The sequence below is a fragment of the Idiotropiscis lumnitzeri genome, chromosome 21, assembly GCF_059441095.1.
Source record: "Idiotropiscis lumnitzeri isolate Australia: NSW breed Sydney's pygmy pipehorse chromosome 21, RoL_Ilum_1.0, whole genome shotgun sequence".
Taxonomy (NCBI): Eukaryota; Metazoa; Chordata; class Actinopteri; order Syngnathiformes; family Syngnathidae; genus Idiotropiscis; species Idiotropiscis lumnitzeri.
In genome coordinates, this window is record NC_142411.1 from 4,967,849 (window position 1) to 4,988,007 (window position 20,159).

Consider the following 20,159-nt stretch of genomic DNA (forward strand, 5'->3'; position numbering starts at 1 on the left):
TCTCTCTCTCTCTCTCTCTCTCTCTCTCTCTCTCTCTCTCTCTCTCTCTCTCTCTCTCTCTCTAAAATACATAAATAATGTGGCATTTACCTCTAGGCCGACGAAAGTAAAGCTAAAAAAAGTTATAAATTTTTTTAAAAATGCTCACCTGGTTGTTGAGTTGCTCATAGCGGGAATTGAAGGCCTCGAGTTTCTCGCCGATGAGCTCATCCAGGATGCCGCCGTCGATCAGCGTCTGACCAAGCTCTCGGATTTGTGTGCGGTTGTCCGCTGGATGACGGAGCACGCTCTCCAGGCTCTGGCAGGTGATTGGACGAGCAGGTTGAGAGTGTGAGAAAGCCAACAATTAGATCATGCGACATAGAGGAAAACAGAACTGAACTAGAAATAAGTAATGATCATCATTTTTTTGAGGGGTGGGTGTGTGAGGGGCATTATCTTCAAGAGTCTTCATTATGTTTTTGAAGAATGCAGCAGCATAGGGGTGAACAGCAGTGTGACGCGAAGTGACTTTGACAGAGATGCCGCGGGCAGGCTACAGATATAGCAACCAGCCAGACACGGGCTGGGAGCTAGACTCTCTGCAAGAGTACACACCAGAAAGAAAAAAGTCTTGGGACACATTTTGGACAATGCTCTGCTATTCTCGTTATTAAGGCATGTTTGTGGTGCGTTGTGGAAGAACTTGATCAAGCAACGGAGATTTGAACACAAAAGGTGCAGCAAAACGTAGACAACTTCAAGATGCTCACTATATATGTAAAAATTAACTAATATATGCACAGGAAATGTGACATTTATTTATCTTCATGACAGTGTTCTACTGCCCCTAGTGGCCAAGAAGTCCGCCCCAGAAGGAGTCGCAATTAATTGATCACGTGTGTAAATTGGTTAATATTTTATTACGTAAATACAAATGTTTTATAAAGAACAAATTTATAGTGTTATTTTCCTTTAAAAAAAAATTGTTTTGGGGAGCAGAACGAATTAATGGCATTTGCATTCATTTCAATGGGAGAAAAAATTTCACGGAATAAATTAATCTTGTAACTGTGTAGAAAATTTATATTTATTATTAATAATGAATGTTATATAATTAAGATGATGTAATAAAATAAATACATTTTGGATTAACTTTTTAACAAAAAAATGTGTACAAATAAAAAAATAAAATTGAAATTCTGAATTTCATTAATTCATTGAATAAATGTAAACAATCGAAACAAAATGGGAAAATGGGTGACAATCCAAGATATTTGTACCTCGAGTGCTTCATGAACCACCTCGGTGCTCTCTGGTAGACTTTCCGTGGCTTGGACCTTCTCCTCCAAGGTGTTGAGCCAGCTTTGCTCACGGTCCAGGAACTGCACCAGCTCCATCCAACAAGACCACACCTCCTGCAATACATGCAACATTAAAAGCACTATTTATATTTCGGTGATTCCCAAACAGGGTGCCGGGTAGGTTTACCTCCAGGGTGTGGCACTTGCTCTTGAGGCGGTCGCAGAGCTTGTGGTAGTTCCCCAGAACGTCTTCCAGTTGTGCTGTCAGCCCCTGCCCGCCGCTTCCCCCGATTTCACCACCACCAGGGGGAGCTGTCCTGGACACCAACACGTTGATGCTGTCCTTCAGGATCTTCACTTTCACCTCCTTCTGTAGCACGTCCTCTTTAGCCCTCTGTCATCACATGAATTGAGTGTTTGTTATTTTTCAAGGAGGGTTGTTTTGTTTTTGCTGCGCCGTGTGTGTGTGTGTGTTAAAAGTTCACTGTATGCTGAAAATGGCGCGTTTCCATGTCACCTTCATTTCATCCAGCGCCGTCTCGAGCTCCTCCGGACTCTTATACTCAAAGTCCCTCATTAGGAACTCCTCGTCCACTTGAGCTATCCACTCCTGCATCTCTGCCAAGTCTTTCTTCAGGTTCACCTGCTTCTCCCGACTCTCTAATAAACGATCCTGCTGGCCCAGCAACTGCAAAACAGAAAATAAAATAAAAAATAAAAAAAGAAGTTCAGCAACTCTCCCTTCTTATGGCCCAGGTGCGAAGAAAAAGTTCCCACCTGTTTTGAAAGCAATTCCATTCGACTTCGAAACTCTCTGGCCGTATGCTGCCCCCACTTGGCCAACCCCGGTACTGCAGCCGCCTGCACGGCACTGACGTTCTCGTCCATCAGCTTCAACGCACCCTGCACGGACTCCATCTCGTTCACATACTCCTGCATCAAAGTTGACTTTTTATTGTCACTGTCAGATACAGGGTGTATTATTAAACAGTTATGTTGAACACGTGTCCGGAATATTGTCCGGTGCGCATAACAAATGAATTTCTTCTGACCTTGCAATGACTCAGTTCTTCCTGTAAACTGTGTGCGTCACTCGACCTCGTCGCATCTCGAGACAAAAGTTCCTGAACAGCCTCCAACCAGCGCTCCACCTTTGCTATCCGCACCTGAAGGCAACATTACGATCTAATTATAAAAATATTAACATGGAAGCAAACCCTTTTTATGAAGTGATCATTTTTTATGGCCTAGTTGAAAAACAATTAAAAAAAATCTACCTGATTGTCCTTCATGCTTCCAAGGATGCACTTGAGCGTTGCCAACTCCTCACGGGCCTTGGTAGACAGCTGAGTCCATCTTTGCTGTTCTGCGGGATGGGAGGCTTGTTGTGTTTGTTCAATATCCAAACACAAACCCTAGAGAGGAAACAAAATTTCAATTATCACCTTAAGTTTTACTAGCTTCTTTCATTTCAGGTATGCCAAAGACCCTAACAATTAAAAGCCATTTAAAAGTCAATTTTATTCTGACGCTTGGCCTTGATCGACTCTGTTTTGAGTCATGTGACTTGATGTTGTCATGTTTCCTTGACACTGAAATGCATGTTGCATGTCAGGGCACGGTGCCCAGAATGTGCCACTGGCCCCCACCTCGACGCCACTGCCGCCATAACAAGAGCTCAGACTGAGCCGCATTCCAATGCAGGATAAGGGGGGTTAAAAAAAAAAAAAAAACAGACGCATGCACTTCCTCACAAAGGTGCAAAAATAGTCCAACAAATAAATCGTCAGGTACAGATATGAAGATTAAGCACAGTAACAACGCATTTGTACCCCCCCACACACACAACACAAAACACAAGTGTGTGCAGTGCAGAAAGAAGCGATGAGGGTTGGAATTGATGACGTCATAGATGGATAAACATGCCGTACACAAAAAAAGACCGGAACAAAAAAAAACAAAAAAAAAACATCTGCTGAATGAGACGCTTGTTTTCTCAGCTGCAGATAAAAGACAAGGAATCAAATATACAGTGGAATAAATAGCTCTATGATAAACATTGAGGGGTTTGTAATATTTTAGCGTATACATAAACAACTGATTACAGCTATTGTAAAAAAAAAAAAAAGTAAAATGAAATAAAATACACGACGGTCTTTCAGTCCATTGGATAGTGCAAAAAAATATGTATAGTACTGTTTGGTGGTTAGCAAGCTAGTTAGTGAGCTAATTAGCTAGTTAGCTAGCTAGTTTATGTTCACTCTTTTTGTATTTGCAGCCATTTAATTAGTTATTAATTATTTCCCAAATCTGTGTATAACTCAGTCAGGCGGGTCAGTAAATCAAAATACAACCGTATTAGTAGTTCGTAGTTAGCTTGTTAGCTAGCTAGCTAGCCAGTGATTAGATAGTTGCTTAGTTTTTATATATAGTTAGCTATGGCAAATATTATATCAGTCAGTCAAATGTAAAAACTATTTACAAAATGGTATGTTTACTTGTTACTTAGTTAGTCAGTCAGTTAGTTATTAACTCGTTCATTAGGGTTGAGCAAAGACTACATTACCAGTTTATGCAAATGTAAATCAGTTTGTTCATTCAGATTAAAAAACACCAATAATAAAAAAAAAAAAAGTGTTATCTATTTTAGTCAGTCCGTTTTTTCTAATTAAAGAAACAACGACAAAGCCCTTACAAGAAGTCTTGCTCTAATCCTCATTGAACATAATTAACAAATTTAGTCCGTCATTTAATTTTAGTAAGTTACGGCAAATCGAAGAATTTATTTCCACTTTTGACCTTAGAGAGCTTTCCTATTTGGGCCAATTTGAGGCAGATGTTTTGCAGTGTCGCATTGTTTTTGTTTGCCGCCAAAGAGCATATGTCAAAACTGCTGAGCTGTTCAAATGAACTCATCCGCGCATGGTCGTCGTTACTCCACCCACCTGTGCTCGCTGCACCGCCGCCTCGGTGGTGGCAACATCGCTGACTCCTCGTCTCAATGCGGCCAGCCTGGCCTCCAACCCCTCCACCAGAAGCGATCGAGCCTTGATGGCCTCCAAAGCTAGAATTTGGATGACAATCATAGAGATGAAATTTCTGTTTTCCACCACACGGGGGCAGCGAAACATGTTGAGTTGCGAGCTTGTGTGACGTTACCCATCCTATTTTATGTTTGACTATGATTTATTATATCATTACGCAGCTTCCTAGCTCGTCATTAGCTGATTTGGGGAATAAAGTTGTAACATCACAATGGCTCTTATCTAACTCTTTACTCGAGTAGGCAAAGAATGCAAGCACACACCTGAGCCTGAGGTCTCCACGTCTCACCTTACAAAAAGTCATTGTAGCGGAACCCATCATTCTACGAGAGGTCATGACGTCGAGGAGAGTTACCTTGGCTGGCCTCCTGCTGCTTGCTCTGAAGTCGCTGTAAAGTGGAGGCGTGATGTGCCGACACCACTGCAGTCTTGTCCTTTAAAGAAGGCAGCGACTCCACATCGGGACAAATCTGTTCCAATTGCGCACTCATTGAACTGAGAGGGACCAGTCGGGACTAAAGGGGCGCGCACACACACACACACACACACAGGGGGGGGTCACGCAACTTGAATTAAGGATTATTTCTCCCCCCCTCCTCCCACGATGAACAGAAGTTTACTTTACCTGACATTCTTGACTCAAGTCCCTGAGTTGGCCGCTGTCGCACTTTTCTACGGCGCAAGTGGAGTCAAGCCATCCATCCAGTTCATCCAAAACCCGATCCAGTCCCGCGAGCTCGGCCGACAGCGCCGTCGACCGAGTGTGGGCGTCCGCTCGGTCGCGGGCCGCCCGCAGCTCCCTCGCGCACGCATCCAATTCGGTCTGGATCAGATCCAAGTCGGCCCGCACCGAGTCCACGCGCACGCCCTCTGACGGCGGACAAGAAAAACAAATAAGTCGATTCTTGTGTCATTTTTTTGAATTAGTTTGAAGCACATAAAAGGGTGCTGGAATTTCTCAACTGAAGACGTCAGCCAAATATATTGACGGGGACAAACCCACTCCCGCGTATCGCATACCTCTCTCCAATTGCTCCATCAAGCCTCGACCTTCCCGGATCACTTGACCGATGGCCGGCTCTTTTGCTTTGAGTTCCGCCTCGTGAGCCTGAAAAGCCCAAAGCACATGTTGAGCTGCCACGTTCCAACTTGTCATTTTCTAATCTGGCGGCCGGGCAGCCTCCTCCCAAACCTTCAGCTTTTCCTGCAGCGCCTGCGGATCGCTTGCCGTGTCCGACGGCGAGGAGGCGACAGCCTGAGCGGACGCCTTCCACTTTTTGATCCAGCTCAGATGGTCGGAAAGTTTATTTTCAAACCTGCGGGAGAGCAAAGCGAACATAAACGAACCTCCCAAAACATAAGCATGATGTCAACTGGATTTTGATGTCAATAGATTTTACAAATAAAAAAATAAATAAATAAAAAAACGCACTGTGAGTGAGACTTATTCACCGCATGGCTCAAGAAGATTTATTTATTTATTTATTTTTACAGAGATTCGCCATCCGCTCCGCTTTTTGTCCCAGCAGTTTATATCACACAAACACATAATCCATTTTATAATAATCCTTCCTAATTGACGAGATGTTGTGAACCAGTTGAGGGGCGTGGCTTAGTGAGTGAACATCTTTTCTTTTTTTTTTTTGGGGTACTTACACTCTCCTGACTTCTATGTCCGTCTCCACCAATCGTTTCTTGGGAGGGGCGGGAGGAGCCAGCTCCTGGTCGGCGGCGGAATCCCCAGCAGTGGCAGTGACTGTCGTCATGACGACCTGTTCATCCACCTGAGTCAACCCAGCGTCGGTCACAGCTTCCATCACCTTGGTCAAAAGCGAGTCGATTGGTCAGTAAGAGCGCGTGGAGCGTATTTGAATTCATTTTCTTGAGCACGGGGGAGTGTCCAATTTTTTGTGACCACGCCCACCCGGAAGGAGCAGTCCTCCAGCCTCTGCACCAGGTTGTCCCATCGATGGGCCAAATCTTCCGTGTCCGCCTCGATGGCAGCTGCGGCCTCGCTGCTCCGTATCAACGACATCACATCCCGGCCCGCGTCGGAAAGTTGGTCCAGCGTCCGCTTCTTCTTTTCCAGATCCTCCTTGAGAATCTGCACATTTTTCATAACATGGCAATTTAAAAAGGCGAAAGCTGGGTCATCTGCAGGTGAGCTCCTTCTTTACTTACGGCTAACTGCCGCACTTTTGCGTTGATTTCACTCGGATCCTTAAAACTGCCGGTTTGCACTTCACTCAAGGCTTTTCCTCTTTCTTCCAACCACGCTCGGAATAAACTCTGTAGATGTGAAAGCAGAAACGCTGCTTGAGTCACTTTCCCGTCTTCATATTTCTTTTCATGGAAATACATGCTCTGGTGCCGTTGGGAAAGGGAAATTTCAGAAGAATGTTTCGACCTGATCCGAGGTGAGCTGCTGCCACACCAGGAAGACTTCCTGCAGCTTGTGCCACCTCTCTTCCGTCCAGCGACAAACGGCCGCCCAGCGTTCACCCAAAGACTGAAAGAAAGACGTTAGAATCAACCCTTCGCATTAGACAAAGGGTGGGCAAATGTTTTGATTTGTGGGCCACGATAGGTTCTAAAATTTGACAGAGGGGACCGGAAACAGATGATTGGAGTGTTTTGGTAACCTCACCTCATCGGAGAAAAAAAATACAAAATATCGGTCTTAGAGTGCGCCTCCTAGTGGGGACACATCAGAATTACAGGGAAAATAGGTTTATTCATTACATTTTTTTCCAAGTTTGACGGGCCGGATTAAAACATTTAATGGGCCGCAAGTGGCCCCCACACCGTAGTTTGCCCATCACTGCATTAGACAAATGAGGCTGCTTTTCAAATCTCGCCGACACTTTTTTCCAAAAAATCTTTTCTGCGCTTAAAATTCTTGCTTTTGACGCCTGATAGCAGAAGTCTGACGTTGACTTACGTGCAGCTGCTCCTCCAGGGCAGCGGTGGCGCTCTCACCACTGTTCTCGTCCACCACAACCACCATGTGCGTGAGCGAGTTTACCTTCACCTGCTCGGCCTCCAGGTCATTCTGCAGCTCCTGAGAGAGGCAAAAACAAACCATGTGGAATTAGGCCGGAGATTACGGAAAGTAATTTGAGCATTTATTCAATATTCCTAATAACCAGATTAACGTCCTTGTACTCGTGATAGACCGATATGCTTTTCTATTTTTTTCAGGGCCGGTACACGGCGCACCCAAGCTCAGCTGCATGTTTTCTAGTTCAATGAAAACAAACAGGAAGCTTTCTGCTGATTGGCTGCGACAAGGAACCAATCAGATGGTACTGCTTCTGCATGCAGGGCCACCAGCACAGCAGAGAGGGAGAGAGACAGAGAGTGTGTGCTGCAGCTAGCCAAAAAAAAAACAGCTTTTAATTTAAAATATATATATCGGCTCCAATAATCAGCCCGGCCGATAATCGGTTCATCACTACCATTTTGTCCTCACTAGTAAGACGGTATATCAAAGTAGAAGAAGCTACTGGCTGTAGAAATGATTTACTTTATGCTGCTCGATGCGCTCTTTATAGTCGTCGATGTCTTTTGCCGGCGACTCAGTCTCCATCGTTCTGATGCGGTCTTCTGTCCGAGTCAGCCAATCGGAAAGCTGCTGGAGCTGATGCTGCTGGAGCTCCATCAGGACTTCGTGCAGCCTACAAATCAACAAAGGCAAGAAAAAGATGTCTTGGAAATATTTGACACGTTGATAACATCTTATCGGCTGTCACCTTCACACTGCTTGCAGCCTTGCACATTCCTCACAGATGAAAGTCATAAATATCTGAGGTGCGATGACCTCTATCCCCCACGGCGCATGCACGCTAATCGTTAAAACAGCTTCAAATGCTAATTCGTTACCTGGCTTGGCGGTCCATGCTGGCCACGCGTAGGCTCTCCCAGCGGGAATTCAGCAGGCTCATCTGCTCCCGTATTTCATCCTCCACCTCTTCTGACAGGCTGCCCTGAGCGATCAGTTGATTGCCGGCTTGCAGCACGTTGCCCACGCTGCTCTGGTGAGCCGTCAGCTCCATCATGAAGGCCTTCCAAAGTTGACGTGAGTCAAAACGGTCACAATTTGTCAGGGAAATTAAGCCGCCGCTGACGGGCCTGAGTGCCGTGTAAGAGTTAAATGACAAGTTTGAATATTCAATGAGTACGGTTCAGAGCAATTTGGTTAGGAGGATTACAAAAAATTACAGACACACGGCGCAACATTATTTAGTATCATTCTATTGAGGAAAAAAAACGGAGTGGGGCATTGTTGTCATCCATTGTTGTTTTACGTTTATTAGGGGCAAAAAAAAATAAAATAAAATAAAAAATATATGTATAAAAAAATAATATAAATATATATATATATATATAAATAAATAAAAATAAATATACGTAAAATTTATTTTTTTAAATATGGCTTATTCTGTCAACCTGAAGCTTATCCATAAATAAACGTACCATTGTCATACGCACACTTAGAGCCAACAACGAGGCACTCTACAGCCGCCAAACCGACTAAAAGCCCAGCTCTACGTAATTTTGCGAACTTTATTCTATTTATTTGTTAATTTATTTATCTTTTTAAACCTAATTCTTCCGCCTTCTCTCCATGACATGCGCACACTGATGGTTGGCAAGCTAAGATAGTTAGCTAATCTCTGATGCAAATATAGAGTGGGAGGGGCAAGTGTAGTTGAAGCCACACTTAAAAAATATCCGGAGAACTGTAACGGTGGAAAAACAGTTTCAAGTCATTTACAAGCCGAATTAAACCGAATAAAGCTAACTCGACCTCCAGCTTTCAACGTATCTCGGTCGTATTCTCTACTCGGTATTCAGATTCATGCTTTGTCCTGGATTCCACAAATTTGTCACAGTTAATAAATGAGAAACGCGTGTGGCTTAATCCCGCCCAAACTGCCCTCAAAGACGAATGGGTCCTCTTTGCAACGTGAATCCAAAACAACGAACGTGAGCGCAGTTTCACTTGAACGGAATCCCCTTTGGCGTCTGCTCTCACCTCATGCGTGTGAAATTGCTCTTTGACACCCTCCACGTCGTCCAACACCTCATCCTGGATCTGCAGGGCGTCCTCGGCCGACAGCAGCCAGGTCAGTACCTCCTCCAGGGTGGTCTGGTAGGTGTCCAAGTCGGCTTCCAGCATGCCGCCGTCCATCTCCCCTTCTAGCTCCCTCAGGGCGTCGGGGGTCTCGGGCCGGGGGCTGTCGCCGGAGTCCCTCAGCTGCGTATTCTGAGAAACATATCCAGTCATAAGAATCACCTTTGAACTGGTTGTGATTTCTTCATATTGCAGCCATTTTTTTTTTTTTTTACAAATAATAGGGCGTTGACATCTGCCCTTTTGGGCTGCATTTTCACATTTGCAATTCGCTTTGCGTTGACATTATGTGCGCGCGTGTTCACCCACTCACAGTTGTAACTGTAAGCGGTTCAAAGTGCAGCTCAAGGACACCTGGAAACATAAAACCACAAACGAGCGCAAGATTTAAGAGAAAACTTTGATGAGTCACCGGCTGCAAATCGGCGATGCAATCACTTCAGTTTCATTTCAGGCAGGAGCAATCGAGTTACACTTAATCCAACTGTCATATGATTAGTTTTTTTCTTCACAATTTTCTATGCTTTAATTTGTTAAGACATATTTTATATACTGTCACATTTATCCACTTTACAAGTGACGCAATATGATGCACTTTACCATACAAACCGGCTATGTAATCATTTCAGTTTCATTTCAGGCATGAGCAATCGAGCCACACTTCATCAAGCTGTTATATGAGTAGAATTTTGCTTGATAATTTTGCTTCTGTTACTCACTGAAAAAATGTACAGACTAAAAGTTTTTGTACTCAGGCCAAAGTTCTGTCTAATACATCACCTGCAGTTCTATTTTATTTATAAAATCAATATTTGTCTGCCACAGTTGCTTCTCCTAATATTGTATATTGTCACAAAAAACAAAAAAACCCACTTTTTTTGTTTGACTTGTGTTTCTCATGTGGCAATGAGTTTGAAAATAGAAGCATTGGTTAAAGAAGGGAGAGGCTGGAAGTGACTGGCATGCGGAGCGACCTGCCCTGCAGTTAGACGGAACAAGTATGCGGGGCCTATTATGGGATGCTTGGGAGGTGGCTGCCGACTTGCAGGGCAGGTCAAGCCGCAATTGGTCCCTCTCGGTTGATAAGGTACAAAAAAAACAAAACAAAAAAAAAGACATTTCGGACATGGAGAAAGAATCGCTTGTTCACATTTGTTGATTGCGCTTCCAAAATGTCACAAATCTGGAAATATCTTTTGCAGGAAGTCACAAGGCAATACTCTGCATCGAAGAATGAAACGAGGGAGGGCACCATTCCAAACAAAGAACCTCTCTCTCTATGCTGTCCCCCCGCCGCACGGTCACAAAAGCAATGGCATTACGCATCACTTCCTGTGCCGGGAGCAAATGTGCCAGGAAAGTACCCCCCCCCCCACACCACCCACCCAACACACACACCGGACCAATTAGATGCAATAAACTTTTCCAGCGCTCCTTCCAGGGTGTGAAGTGCGAGGCCAGAAGTCATAAATACAACCCAAAAGGTGCTTTTGGGAGTTTTTGACAACGCAACAGACGTGACGATGTGATTGAAAGTGGTGGGAAAAAAAAAACAGCAGGCCAGGGGAACACTGTAGTGTTTCGTTGTCGAGCGTTACCTGTGCACCAAGGCCCGGACCCGAACCGTCGGCCTCCACTTTGAATCTGCGCGGCAGCGTCTCCACTTCTCGGATGGACTCCATGCTGACGTCTTTGGGCAGCGCCGCGAACAGAGACGTCACGTACAGGAGGATGGACTTCTTATCTGGTAACTGCACCGCCACGTCTGGAAAAGAAAGAGTGACGCGATGTGCAGGAAATTTCTCAAAAGCAGGGGTGTGCAAACTTTTTGATTGGCGGCCCGCAATGGGTTCGAAAATTTGACAGACGGGCCGGACCAGGAGCAGATGGACGGATTGTGCCTCACCTTCAGGATCCAGCAGCCTCTCGATAGCCAGCTGCTCTTTGGCGACAGTGAAGGCATGCTCCAGACGCTCAACAGGCCTCATTTGGACCACACCATCCCAACTGAAGGAGTTTGGCCTGAAAATGGAGCGACAAACCCACAAGTGAAATGTTATGGACAAGCGTTACAGAATGGGGAGGGGTGAGCTCACGAATACCCATGATCCTCGGCTCACTCGGTTTTCATCTGTACACAACGCAGCAAGCATGTGCAAACATCAACAGGGCGGGTGTAAACAGGGGAGGTCAACACACACACACACACACACACACACGCAGGAGACCCAGCTCCCACTCACGACACAGATACTCATCATTTTTGGTACATTTTTGTACAATCAGAGATTTTGGTAAAAATCCAAGTCTCACATAATGAGACTTGCTTGAATGAATACTGTATTCTTTAAACAACCCTCCCCCGTGTATGCTGAAATATTCATTCACGATTGTGTGAACACAAATGGTGCAACAACACATGTAGGCAGACAAAATAAAACTCATGCATATATTTTTTATCCTCTGTGAAAATTGATGAGTAATGTCTTGCAATATACAGCAGATTGTTGATTCACTTAGAAATATTAGATTAGTAAAACTCTCATTGGATTGGGTTTAGGACTGTGTCATACAGCCGACAGGTGGGACCAGAAGGAGCAGCGATGAATTAATCATGATCCAATCATTAATTCTTTAGATTTTGAATCGTTTTATTAGTTTATGTTGTATTGGGTACAATATTGTAGAGTGTATTTGTTCTTATGAATTTTTATTTATTTTTTTTTTTTTTTTTGAGTTTTTCAATTGTTAATGTTTGCTAGGGCCTGACTCAATAATCGGCCAGCCGATTAAATTATTTTATTTTAAGATGTGCAAAAAAATTTTTTATTTCTGGCAATAGCTTTTTTTCATATTGTATTCATTATGTATATATATTTTTCATTAAATCTGATAATACTAAAACTAATAAAAAACTATACTGATACAAAGCATTTTCAAAAAGAAAAAATATATAATTCTTTTTTTTTTTTAAATGAACATGCTCTAATAATGAATAAAAACTTTCCCACTTAAAAAAAAAATAAATAAAAAGTAACAATAATGAAAAATCCCAAACCCATTATAACTCTGGTCTGTATCGAAACGAGTTGACTTAAGTTGCCGTGACGCCACTTTGGGCAGGCTCGTCACCTGAAGTGGTGCAGGATGGCGTTGAGAGCCAAACCGTCGGCCCAGCTGGTGGTGAAGTTCAGCACGTTGACCTCCGGGTACGCGCGCGTGGCCTGGCGTACCCAGCTCAGCAAGATCTTTTCGCTGTTGGTCTGCTGCAAGCTGGACATGACGTCCTTCATGATGTCTTTCACCTGCACGTATGATGACGATCAATATGTTGCTAAGTGAAACCGTGAAAGTCGGCGTTCAGGTTTTGTCCGCATGTGCTCACCTGCCAGTGAAGAATAATGCTCCAGATCAGTCCCAAAGTGAGCTTGTGGTTGCCGTCAACGATGTCAGTGCCGCCAATGTTTACCAGATCCACCTGATGATCGAAGCGGACAGAACCAACGCAAGATTAGCAGTGCAGGGAAAAGTCTTTCAAAAATAAATAAATAAATAAATCCTACGGCAGCAGAATATCATTCCTGAGATTCACGTGCGTTATTAGTAATGGCAGCTCGTGAACATTTCATTAAAAAAAAAAAAAACAATAAAATAAATAAATAAAGCTAATTTACTTTGTTCACGTTTTTTAACTGCCACTCCCAGTTGGAGTTCATCAGAAAACTAAACATGAATCCAAAAACCACACAAATACTCGACAAGTCTGCTAGCTTAATGCTAACATACAATACAAAACGCCACAGAAAGGCTAACAAAACTAGCATTGATGTCGTGTTAGTTTAACCCTTTTTTTTTTCTTCCAAAAAATGCAGGCAACAACAATACTTGGAGTTGTATATTCTTTATCCTCTGAAAAAAACTATTTTTGCATCCGACTGAGCAGTTGTGATTATTTTTGCATTACACTGCATAAACGCATGAAATCATGATGTTTATTTCTTTACATTTGATTTAATTATGTCACTGCTGATTTTTTTTAACAATACTGAGTGCTAGTTTTCTGCTTTAAAAATATGTCAGGAAAATACTTGTTTTTCCAAGAAGCTGGAACGGATTAAAGGCATTTCCTATTCATTCCAATGGCTAAAGATGATTTGCTAGCACGAAAAGAATTAAGGCACCGCCGCCGTTGCGGAAGCTCCGTTTGACTTATTTGGACAGGATCAAGACAAAGCGAGACCCGCGTGAGGCCATGTGTTTAGCTTGGTGACACCTCGCTCTACCGCAGAGTTCACCTTTCACCCCATTTCTGCTTCCAATTAGCCTCATTCTTCCGCTTGGCTTGCATCTCTTGCTCCATGTCCTTATATGTCTCACCCCAACTGCAACGCGGGGGGGGACTCGCAAGGCCACGCAGACGGGAAAGGAGGATTTGGGTCTTTTTCCAGCGTGTCCTGTCTAATGCCATGTTGACCAAAACAGCCGGAATCCGCGCAAACACGTTCGACCTTCACCAGCCTTCGATTTGACGCACTCACATTATTCTGATGCAGAACTTGAAGCACTTTGTTGACGTTGTTGAGCGCGTGCACTCTGGTGGAGCCTCGCTCTTTGGTCTGAAGAATAAGAATCACAGCACAATTAAGGATGATTGAGTCAAGCACAACGCCCCTTCGGGAGGAATCCCACATGCGTTCAGAGGAAATGACGGCAAAAGGGGACATTCGGTACGAGACATTGTCAAGGGCAAGCGCTCGCGGCGAAGCAGCGGAATGTACAACGTAAGCAACCACTTGATCGGAGAATCAATGTGTTCACTTGAGAACTTATGGAAAGAATGCCAGGCTGAATTGCCAACAGCTGCAAATCTTTTATAAAGGCGCGACGCAAACCGACAGAATTGGAGATTTATTGTTATTCCAGCGCGGCGAGATTAAGCGTATGAAGCGCCGATTGACTGGCACGTTCTGCAGCTGCAGGTATCAAATAGGAGCGATTATGGACTGCTACAGAGTGGGAACTAGTATACAATGGCGACATTGGCACATGAAAAGTCTGACAAAAAAATAAATAAATAAATAAAAATTACAATAAAAAATAAATAAATAAATAAAAATAAAAATAAAAATTAAAATTAAAATTAAAAAAAAAATTTAAAAAAACTTCCCGAACAAATTGGTTTGAGTTTGTGAATCACTCGGGTAACTAACCAGGACGTGGCCAGTGAGGCCCTCCAGCAGGTCCAGCAGCTTCCTCCCGTCCTTCAAGTCCGAGAACATGTCCTTGATGGTTGTTTTACCCTCCTGATTGGACGACACGGAGCAAAAATTTCACTTAGTGACTCTCATGGCGCAGAATATCCTCATTAGCAGATTTTCTTAAAATGGATTATTTGGCCTGTCTGACATTAATACATACAGGAATGAACATGAAAAATAAAATAAAATAAGATGAGTGACAGCAACTTACTAAACACAAAAAAATAAAAAATAAATGTAAAATTGTTACCTTTGAGAACTGTGCATTGAGCCACTTGGTGAATGTTTTCTTCTGCACCGAGTCATGTTCATCTGCGGGCGAAAAAAAGAAAAAAAAAAGGCTTTTTAAACTTCACATTTAACGTTAGATTTAATTAGGGTATATTTTATTCATCCACGATTAAAAATAAATAAATAAATAAAAAGATAACCACATCTGTCTGGTGCTAATTAATTTCAAGCCATAAAAGCACCAGCCTCAAATAAAAAGGCGCATTAAGAGGAAGTCCAAACTGCTATTAGAGGCGATGAAGCACTAATTCTCCGTCAGGAAATCGTTAGGAGGAGCTTTTTGTGAGCTTTTACTTCTGTTTAAGTGAATCTTTCCTATACACAATTCATGTGGGAGAGAAAAAAAAATGAAGTTGTATCCTTGAGGGGGAAAAAAAAAAAAAAAAACTTTCATAAAGCGGAGGAGAAGAAAAAAAGTGTGAGTGCATGTGTGTGGTTAAGTGCCACTGTCATAACAAGGGCCGCGGCGTAAAAACACCATGAACCGAACAAAAGGTCAAAGGTTATGATCACCGGACCCCGCAGTTGTCTGCTTCTTTTTGTCTGTGTGGCTGCTTGCTGGCTGGCTGGCGAGAAGTCATAATAATAAAAATAATGACTACAATGCATGTGGAGGCACGCTAAAAAAAAATAATAATAAATAAAATAAAATAAATAAAATAAATAAAATAAATAAAATAAATAAAATAAATAAAATAAAAATAAAAATAAAAATAAAAAAATAAGTGAATAAATAAGTGAATAACTAAAAATAAAAATAAAAATAAAACGCTTCTCCGACGGCCAAACAGGAAGTCGAGATTGCATCAAGACGGCGTAATCCCACTGGAGCGTTCCCACGGCTCACTGGGCACACACGCGGCCAGTTTAATGCATGTACACAAAGAACGCGGCGTTTCTCGGAAGTGAACGTTAATTGATGGTGGCTTTGTGATACCGTAAATACTGCGGTGAAAAATATACGGATGATAAGGATAAAATACGGCAATATTTTACGGCTATTTAAAAAAAAAAGGGCTTGTCATTAATCCAGATCACGGATTATTAAAAAGAAATGGCTATGTTTCTATTTTCATGTACACTGCTCACAAAAGGGACACTCGACTTGCAAACAAATATGAAGAGTAATTACAACTTTACGACTGTAGGTTACAATCTAGAAAAATTCACGTGACAAACTTTCCGTAATAATAACTATTATATTGGTCCCACTACTGCTAGGCAGTTCTCATTTTTTTCCCCAAGAGAGGAGGTTACATAATCCACCCTGAGAAGATTGCGAGTGCGGTGGACTCAACCGTGAGCCACAAAAACTCATACAGGATCCCCAAAAACGGTCGGCTCGAAACACACACACACGCATTTCAAATCACTCCTATCTCCCAGGTGGACAAATCTCGTGACCTCAGGCAGCAAGAGCTGAGGTGGAAATCAAACAAACCCCACTGGTTTCCACGGCAACCGGACATTGTAAACATGGACGAACAAACACAGCAATTTGCAAGCCGGGCCACGCTTCCTAAGTTCACATGGTTCCACCCCAGTGATTGTCCTAATCGAGGGTTTAACAAAATCCTGCCTCCCAGTGACCACGGTTAACCCATTAACCACACGCGGTCACATGATCACGTGCCGAACACGATGGCCGGCTTTCAAGTCATCTGCGCTCTCACAAAAACAAGCGCAGCAGAGATGAACTCTCCCTTTGCCTGTGTAGGACGGGAAGAATGCACAGAATTCCCAGAATTCCCAAATGCATTCCTCCCTCCTCCCCTTCCAGAGGTCACTTGTCTCAGCTTGTCCCAGCCGAGCCGAGCCTTGTTGACATGCTTACGCTCCCCGAGAGATGAGAATTTGTAGGGCCGGAACTATTCGTTGTCATCAGCGATGTCATCTCCAGAGTAGCACTGGAAAACATTAAGAAGCTGACGCATGCAACAAACGGAGGGAGTTCCGTTCCTACGGCAGCAACGTAAAATAAATTAATACCCAAGTCTGAACGCATTCTATGACCAACATAAGCTATCATAGGACTGCAGTCATTGTCTGGATGAAAAATAAAAACAAAAATAAAAAATGTGTGGACTGAGTATATAGCCTTGTGGAACGCCACCAGTTTTCATTGGGATATTTATGTAGGGCAGGGGTGGGCAAACTTTTTGATCGGCAGGCCACAATGGGTTCTAAAATCTGACAGAGGGGCCGCCCTTAAAATGGGCGGAATGAGGGGGCGCATGTGTCCAGAGTCACCCCAGCATGCAATGATGGATTACACATTCAGCGACAACACCGAGTTGACGCTAACCTTGAACAGCGCTAACGTAACTCGCGAGTGCTCATACTTTAACATTTTTCAGGTTTCTAAGTGCTCCGTTGGTCAATTTTATATCATAATCTTGCCTTCTTGAAAGTGGGCGGAGTCAAAAATTCGAGGGATGTCTGAGTCAGCAAATGAGCATGTAGGCTTGGCTAGTTATTACCCGGCTAATTCGTTAGCCGCTCTGTGTTGAGTGACTCAGCGTCAGTTGTGGCAAACCGCAGGTCATGTGTGAATTTAATTGTGTTACCTTGGTTGAATAAAGCGATGAAAAGTGGACTGACGGCAGTGTCTATCCTAAACCACCTTCGAAGGGATTACAATTTGTTCTAACTAGTGCTGCTATGCTATATCAAGCTAGCTAAAGATGTCTACTTCACCGTAGCAGTTGTGTGACCTCAGCCAGCTTCGGAATATTCCACTTTGGCTTCTTTTATACCGTATGAAAATCCCAAATTTGGGCGGGATTAAAGCGCATAAAAAGCTCCGTTTTGTCCTTGCACTTACCAAACACAAGAATTATTTCACGCTTGCGTTTCCTCCTGAAAAAGTTGCGCTTTCTCCACGACGTCCACTTACTTAAATTCATCTCAGAACGGTAACGAAACAAACAAACGCCGAAAATAAAGACGCAGGCGACAAGAGCGACGGTGCAAAGCAAAAGAGGAAGTAGGAGGTGTGAGTAAGAACTTTTTTTTTTTTTTTCCCCTCACTAAAAGGTTCTTTGAATTGGGGGGCTCGGCTGCTGTAACATCACACACGCGCGCTGGCCCACACAACCGCAAACGTTCGACGGCTGGGTGAGAAAATTAAGTCGTATAAGGATAAGCAAAAGAAAACGAGGACCCGGTCCAAACATCCGGGTCACCACACCAATCATAAACACGTTTCAGAAGTCGAATACCCTCGTCGTGCAAAACCATTTACCCAGAGGGGCAACTAAACAAACAATTCCCACAGTGAGAGTGAAATGGAACTTAATGTTTCCTGCGCTTTGTATTCTCTCTTCCTTTCCTCGACACGGAGGAAGTAGAGGAGGAAAAAATCACCCGGCTTAAGTGAGCCGACGTCCTTTCAAAGAATTCGAAGAGCACAAGCTGCGGTCCCAGCTAAAGACGACTGAAAGAGAGCAAGGACACTGGACGAAGAAGCCCAGCGAGACAAAAAAAGGGAATTTCCACTGGACTGAATTAGTCATGCCGCTGGGGAGAGGCTCTCTCCATCATTCCATCCCGGAATCAACCTTGAGACACTTAAACGGAGCGGGATTACTCCTTTGGTCTAGAACAGGGGTGGGCAAACTTTTTGATTGGCGGGCCACAAAATTTGGCGGGTTCTAAAATTTGACAGACCAGGAGCAGATGGATGGAGTGTTTTGGTAAATAAATAAATAAATGAAACATAAACGAGGTTTATTTATTTATTTTTTCCAAGTTTGGCGGGCCGGATTCAAACGTTTAACGGGCCGCATGTGGCCCCCGGGCCGTAGTTTGCCCACACCTTTCCTACAAATACAATATACGGTCGATGGAATATCCCACCAGGTCGTCACTGGGGTTTTTTTTTTCCACTGCATGACTATGAGGCGCTCTAAAGCGGCCATTCCACACACTGGACGCAAATGATGACAAGTTCGTCGCAAAATATGATTCTTGGCCTACCGCTACACCCCGAGCAATTATCAAGGGAACTTGACAAAAAAAAACAAAAAAAGTCTGCAACGGCCGTGGACACACCCATCAACACTTTGTACAACCCTGGCGATCGGGTGGCAAATGTCACAGAAGATGGTTTCAATATTTCAGAGTTGTTCATGAATGAGCAATCCAAACTGTCAATGCAAGAGCGCGCACAACACACCAGCTGGAATGCATCCAGTTACACGATCCACCCAGCCGTCAGAAAGCTTGACGCCACACCCTCCAGTCGGCGACAACCGCTTTGTTCCTCTCAGCTGCGCCGTCTTGGTTGTTTCACGTCGCACCCCAAAAGTGCAGAGGCGAACGTTCGCGAGAGATGATCATGAACAGCGGTGACCGAACGACTCGCGAGTGAGAGAAAGGCAACTTGACCTCTCACTTTTGTCTTCACTCACGTATGAGCAGAGCGGGTCAATCAGACAAGGGTGGTGCCAAGTGGCAAACGGTACCCGATTCAAGCCCAAAGAGTCAGTTCCAAGCAGGAATGTTTTTGAGAAGTACTTTTCACAAAGACATTTGTGTCAGGGTTTTTTTTTTTTCCTTCTTCTACCTAAAGGAGTCCATCTGTCTTTAGATAGATGGAAAGATAATACGCCAATAATCTCAAGGGGTTTGAAAATATGCTTTCTATTCTCGGAACAGTTGACAAAGTCCAGAAGTGTAAAAGACAGAATGTGGACAACAATCGGCAAAGAACAGAAAGGACTTGTCTATGTAGCGATTACAACCGTTTGCAGTTCTGACTTTCCAAATACAGGCAAGATAAAAACCGCTATGGTATATGGTATGGTACTGTATTTTCTGGACTATAAATTGCACCTGCATATAAATTGCAGCAACAACAACAACAACAAAAAATACATAAATAAATAAATAAATACAAGCCGCGCCGGACTATAAGCTGCAGTTTTCTATGTTGAAAAAAAAAAAATTGTCTGTGCCTTTTAACAGGACAATAACTTTGCTAATTAAGACAGAACAGAACCAAGAAAAAAAAAAAAGATTTATTCAGCGTATTTTCTGAAATATAGAGCGCCCCTACTGGTGAACAAAGTCCACAGAAAAAGCCGCACCATTATATAAGCCGCATGGTTCAAAAATTTAGGAAAAAAGTAGCGTCAGAGACGCT

At 43.4% G+C, this 20,159-nt stretch overlaps 1 protein-coding gene across 1 annotated transcript in view; it reads right to left on the minus strand.

Annotated features, from left to right (window-relative positions):
* The window catches only part of utrn (utrophin), a 95,773-nt gene that overhangs the window by 72,123 nt on the left and 3,491 nt on the right, over window positions 1-20,159 (minus strand). Inside the window, 28 exon segments of the mRNA XM_088285695.1 lie at window positions 1-55; window positions 145-298; window positions 1,263-1,397; window positions 1,471-1,677; window positions 1,801-1,971; window positions 2,061-2,216; window positions 2,336-2,449; window positions 2,561-2,698; window positions 4,229-4,347; window positions 4,683-4,842; window positions 4,953-5,197; window positions 5,348-5,435; window positions 5,520-5,643; window positions 5,984-6,147; window positions 6,252-6,431; window positions 6,509-6,616; window positions 6,735-6,836; window positions 7,269-7,388; window positions 7,854-8,004; window positions 8,210-8,391; window positions 9,366-9,596; window positions 11,063-11,229; window positions 11,371-11,486; window positions 12,597-12,769; window positions 12,850-12,942; window positions 14,003-14,080; window positions 14,675-14,767; window positions 14,973-15,034. The exon segment at window positions 1-55 is cut by the window's left edge and continues 145 nt beyond it. Of these exon segments, the coding sequence (XP_088141821.1) occupies window positions 1-55; window positions 145-298; window positions 1,263-1,397; window positions 1,471-1,677; window positions 1,801-1,971; window positions 2,061-2,216; window positions 2,336-2,449; window positions 2,561-2,698; window positions 4,229-4,347; window positions 4,683-4,842; window positions 4,953-5,197; window positions 5,348-5,435; window positions 5,520-5,643; window positions 5,984-6,147; window positions 6,252-6,431; window positions 6,509-6,616; window positions 6,735-6,836; window positions 7,269-7,388; window positions 7,854-8,004; window positions 8,210-8,391; window positions 9,366-9,596; window positions 11,063-11,229; window positions 11,371-11,486; window positions 12,597-12,769; window positions 12,850-12,942; window positions 14,003-14,080; window positions 14,675-14,767; window positions 14,973-15,034 (3,886 nt within the window).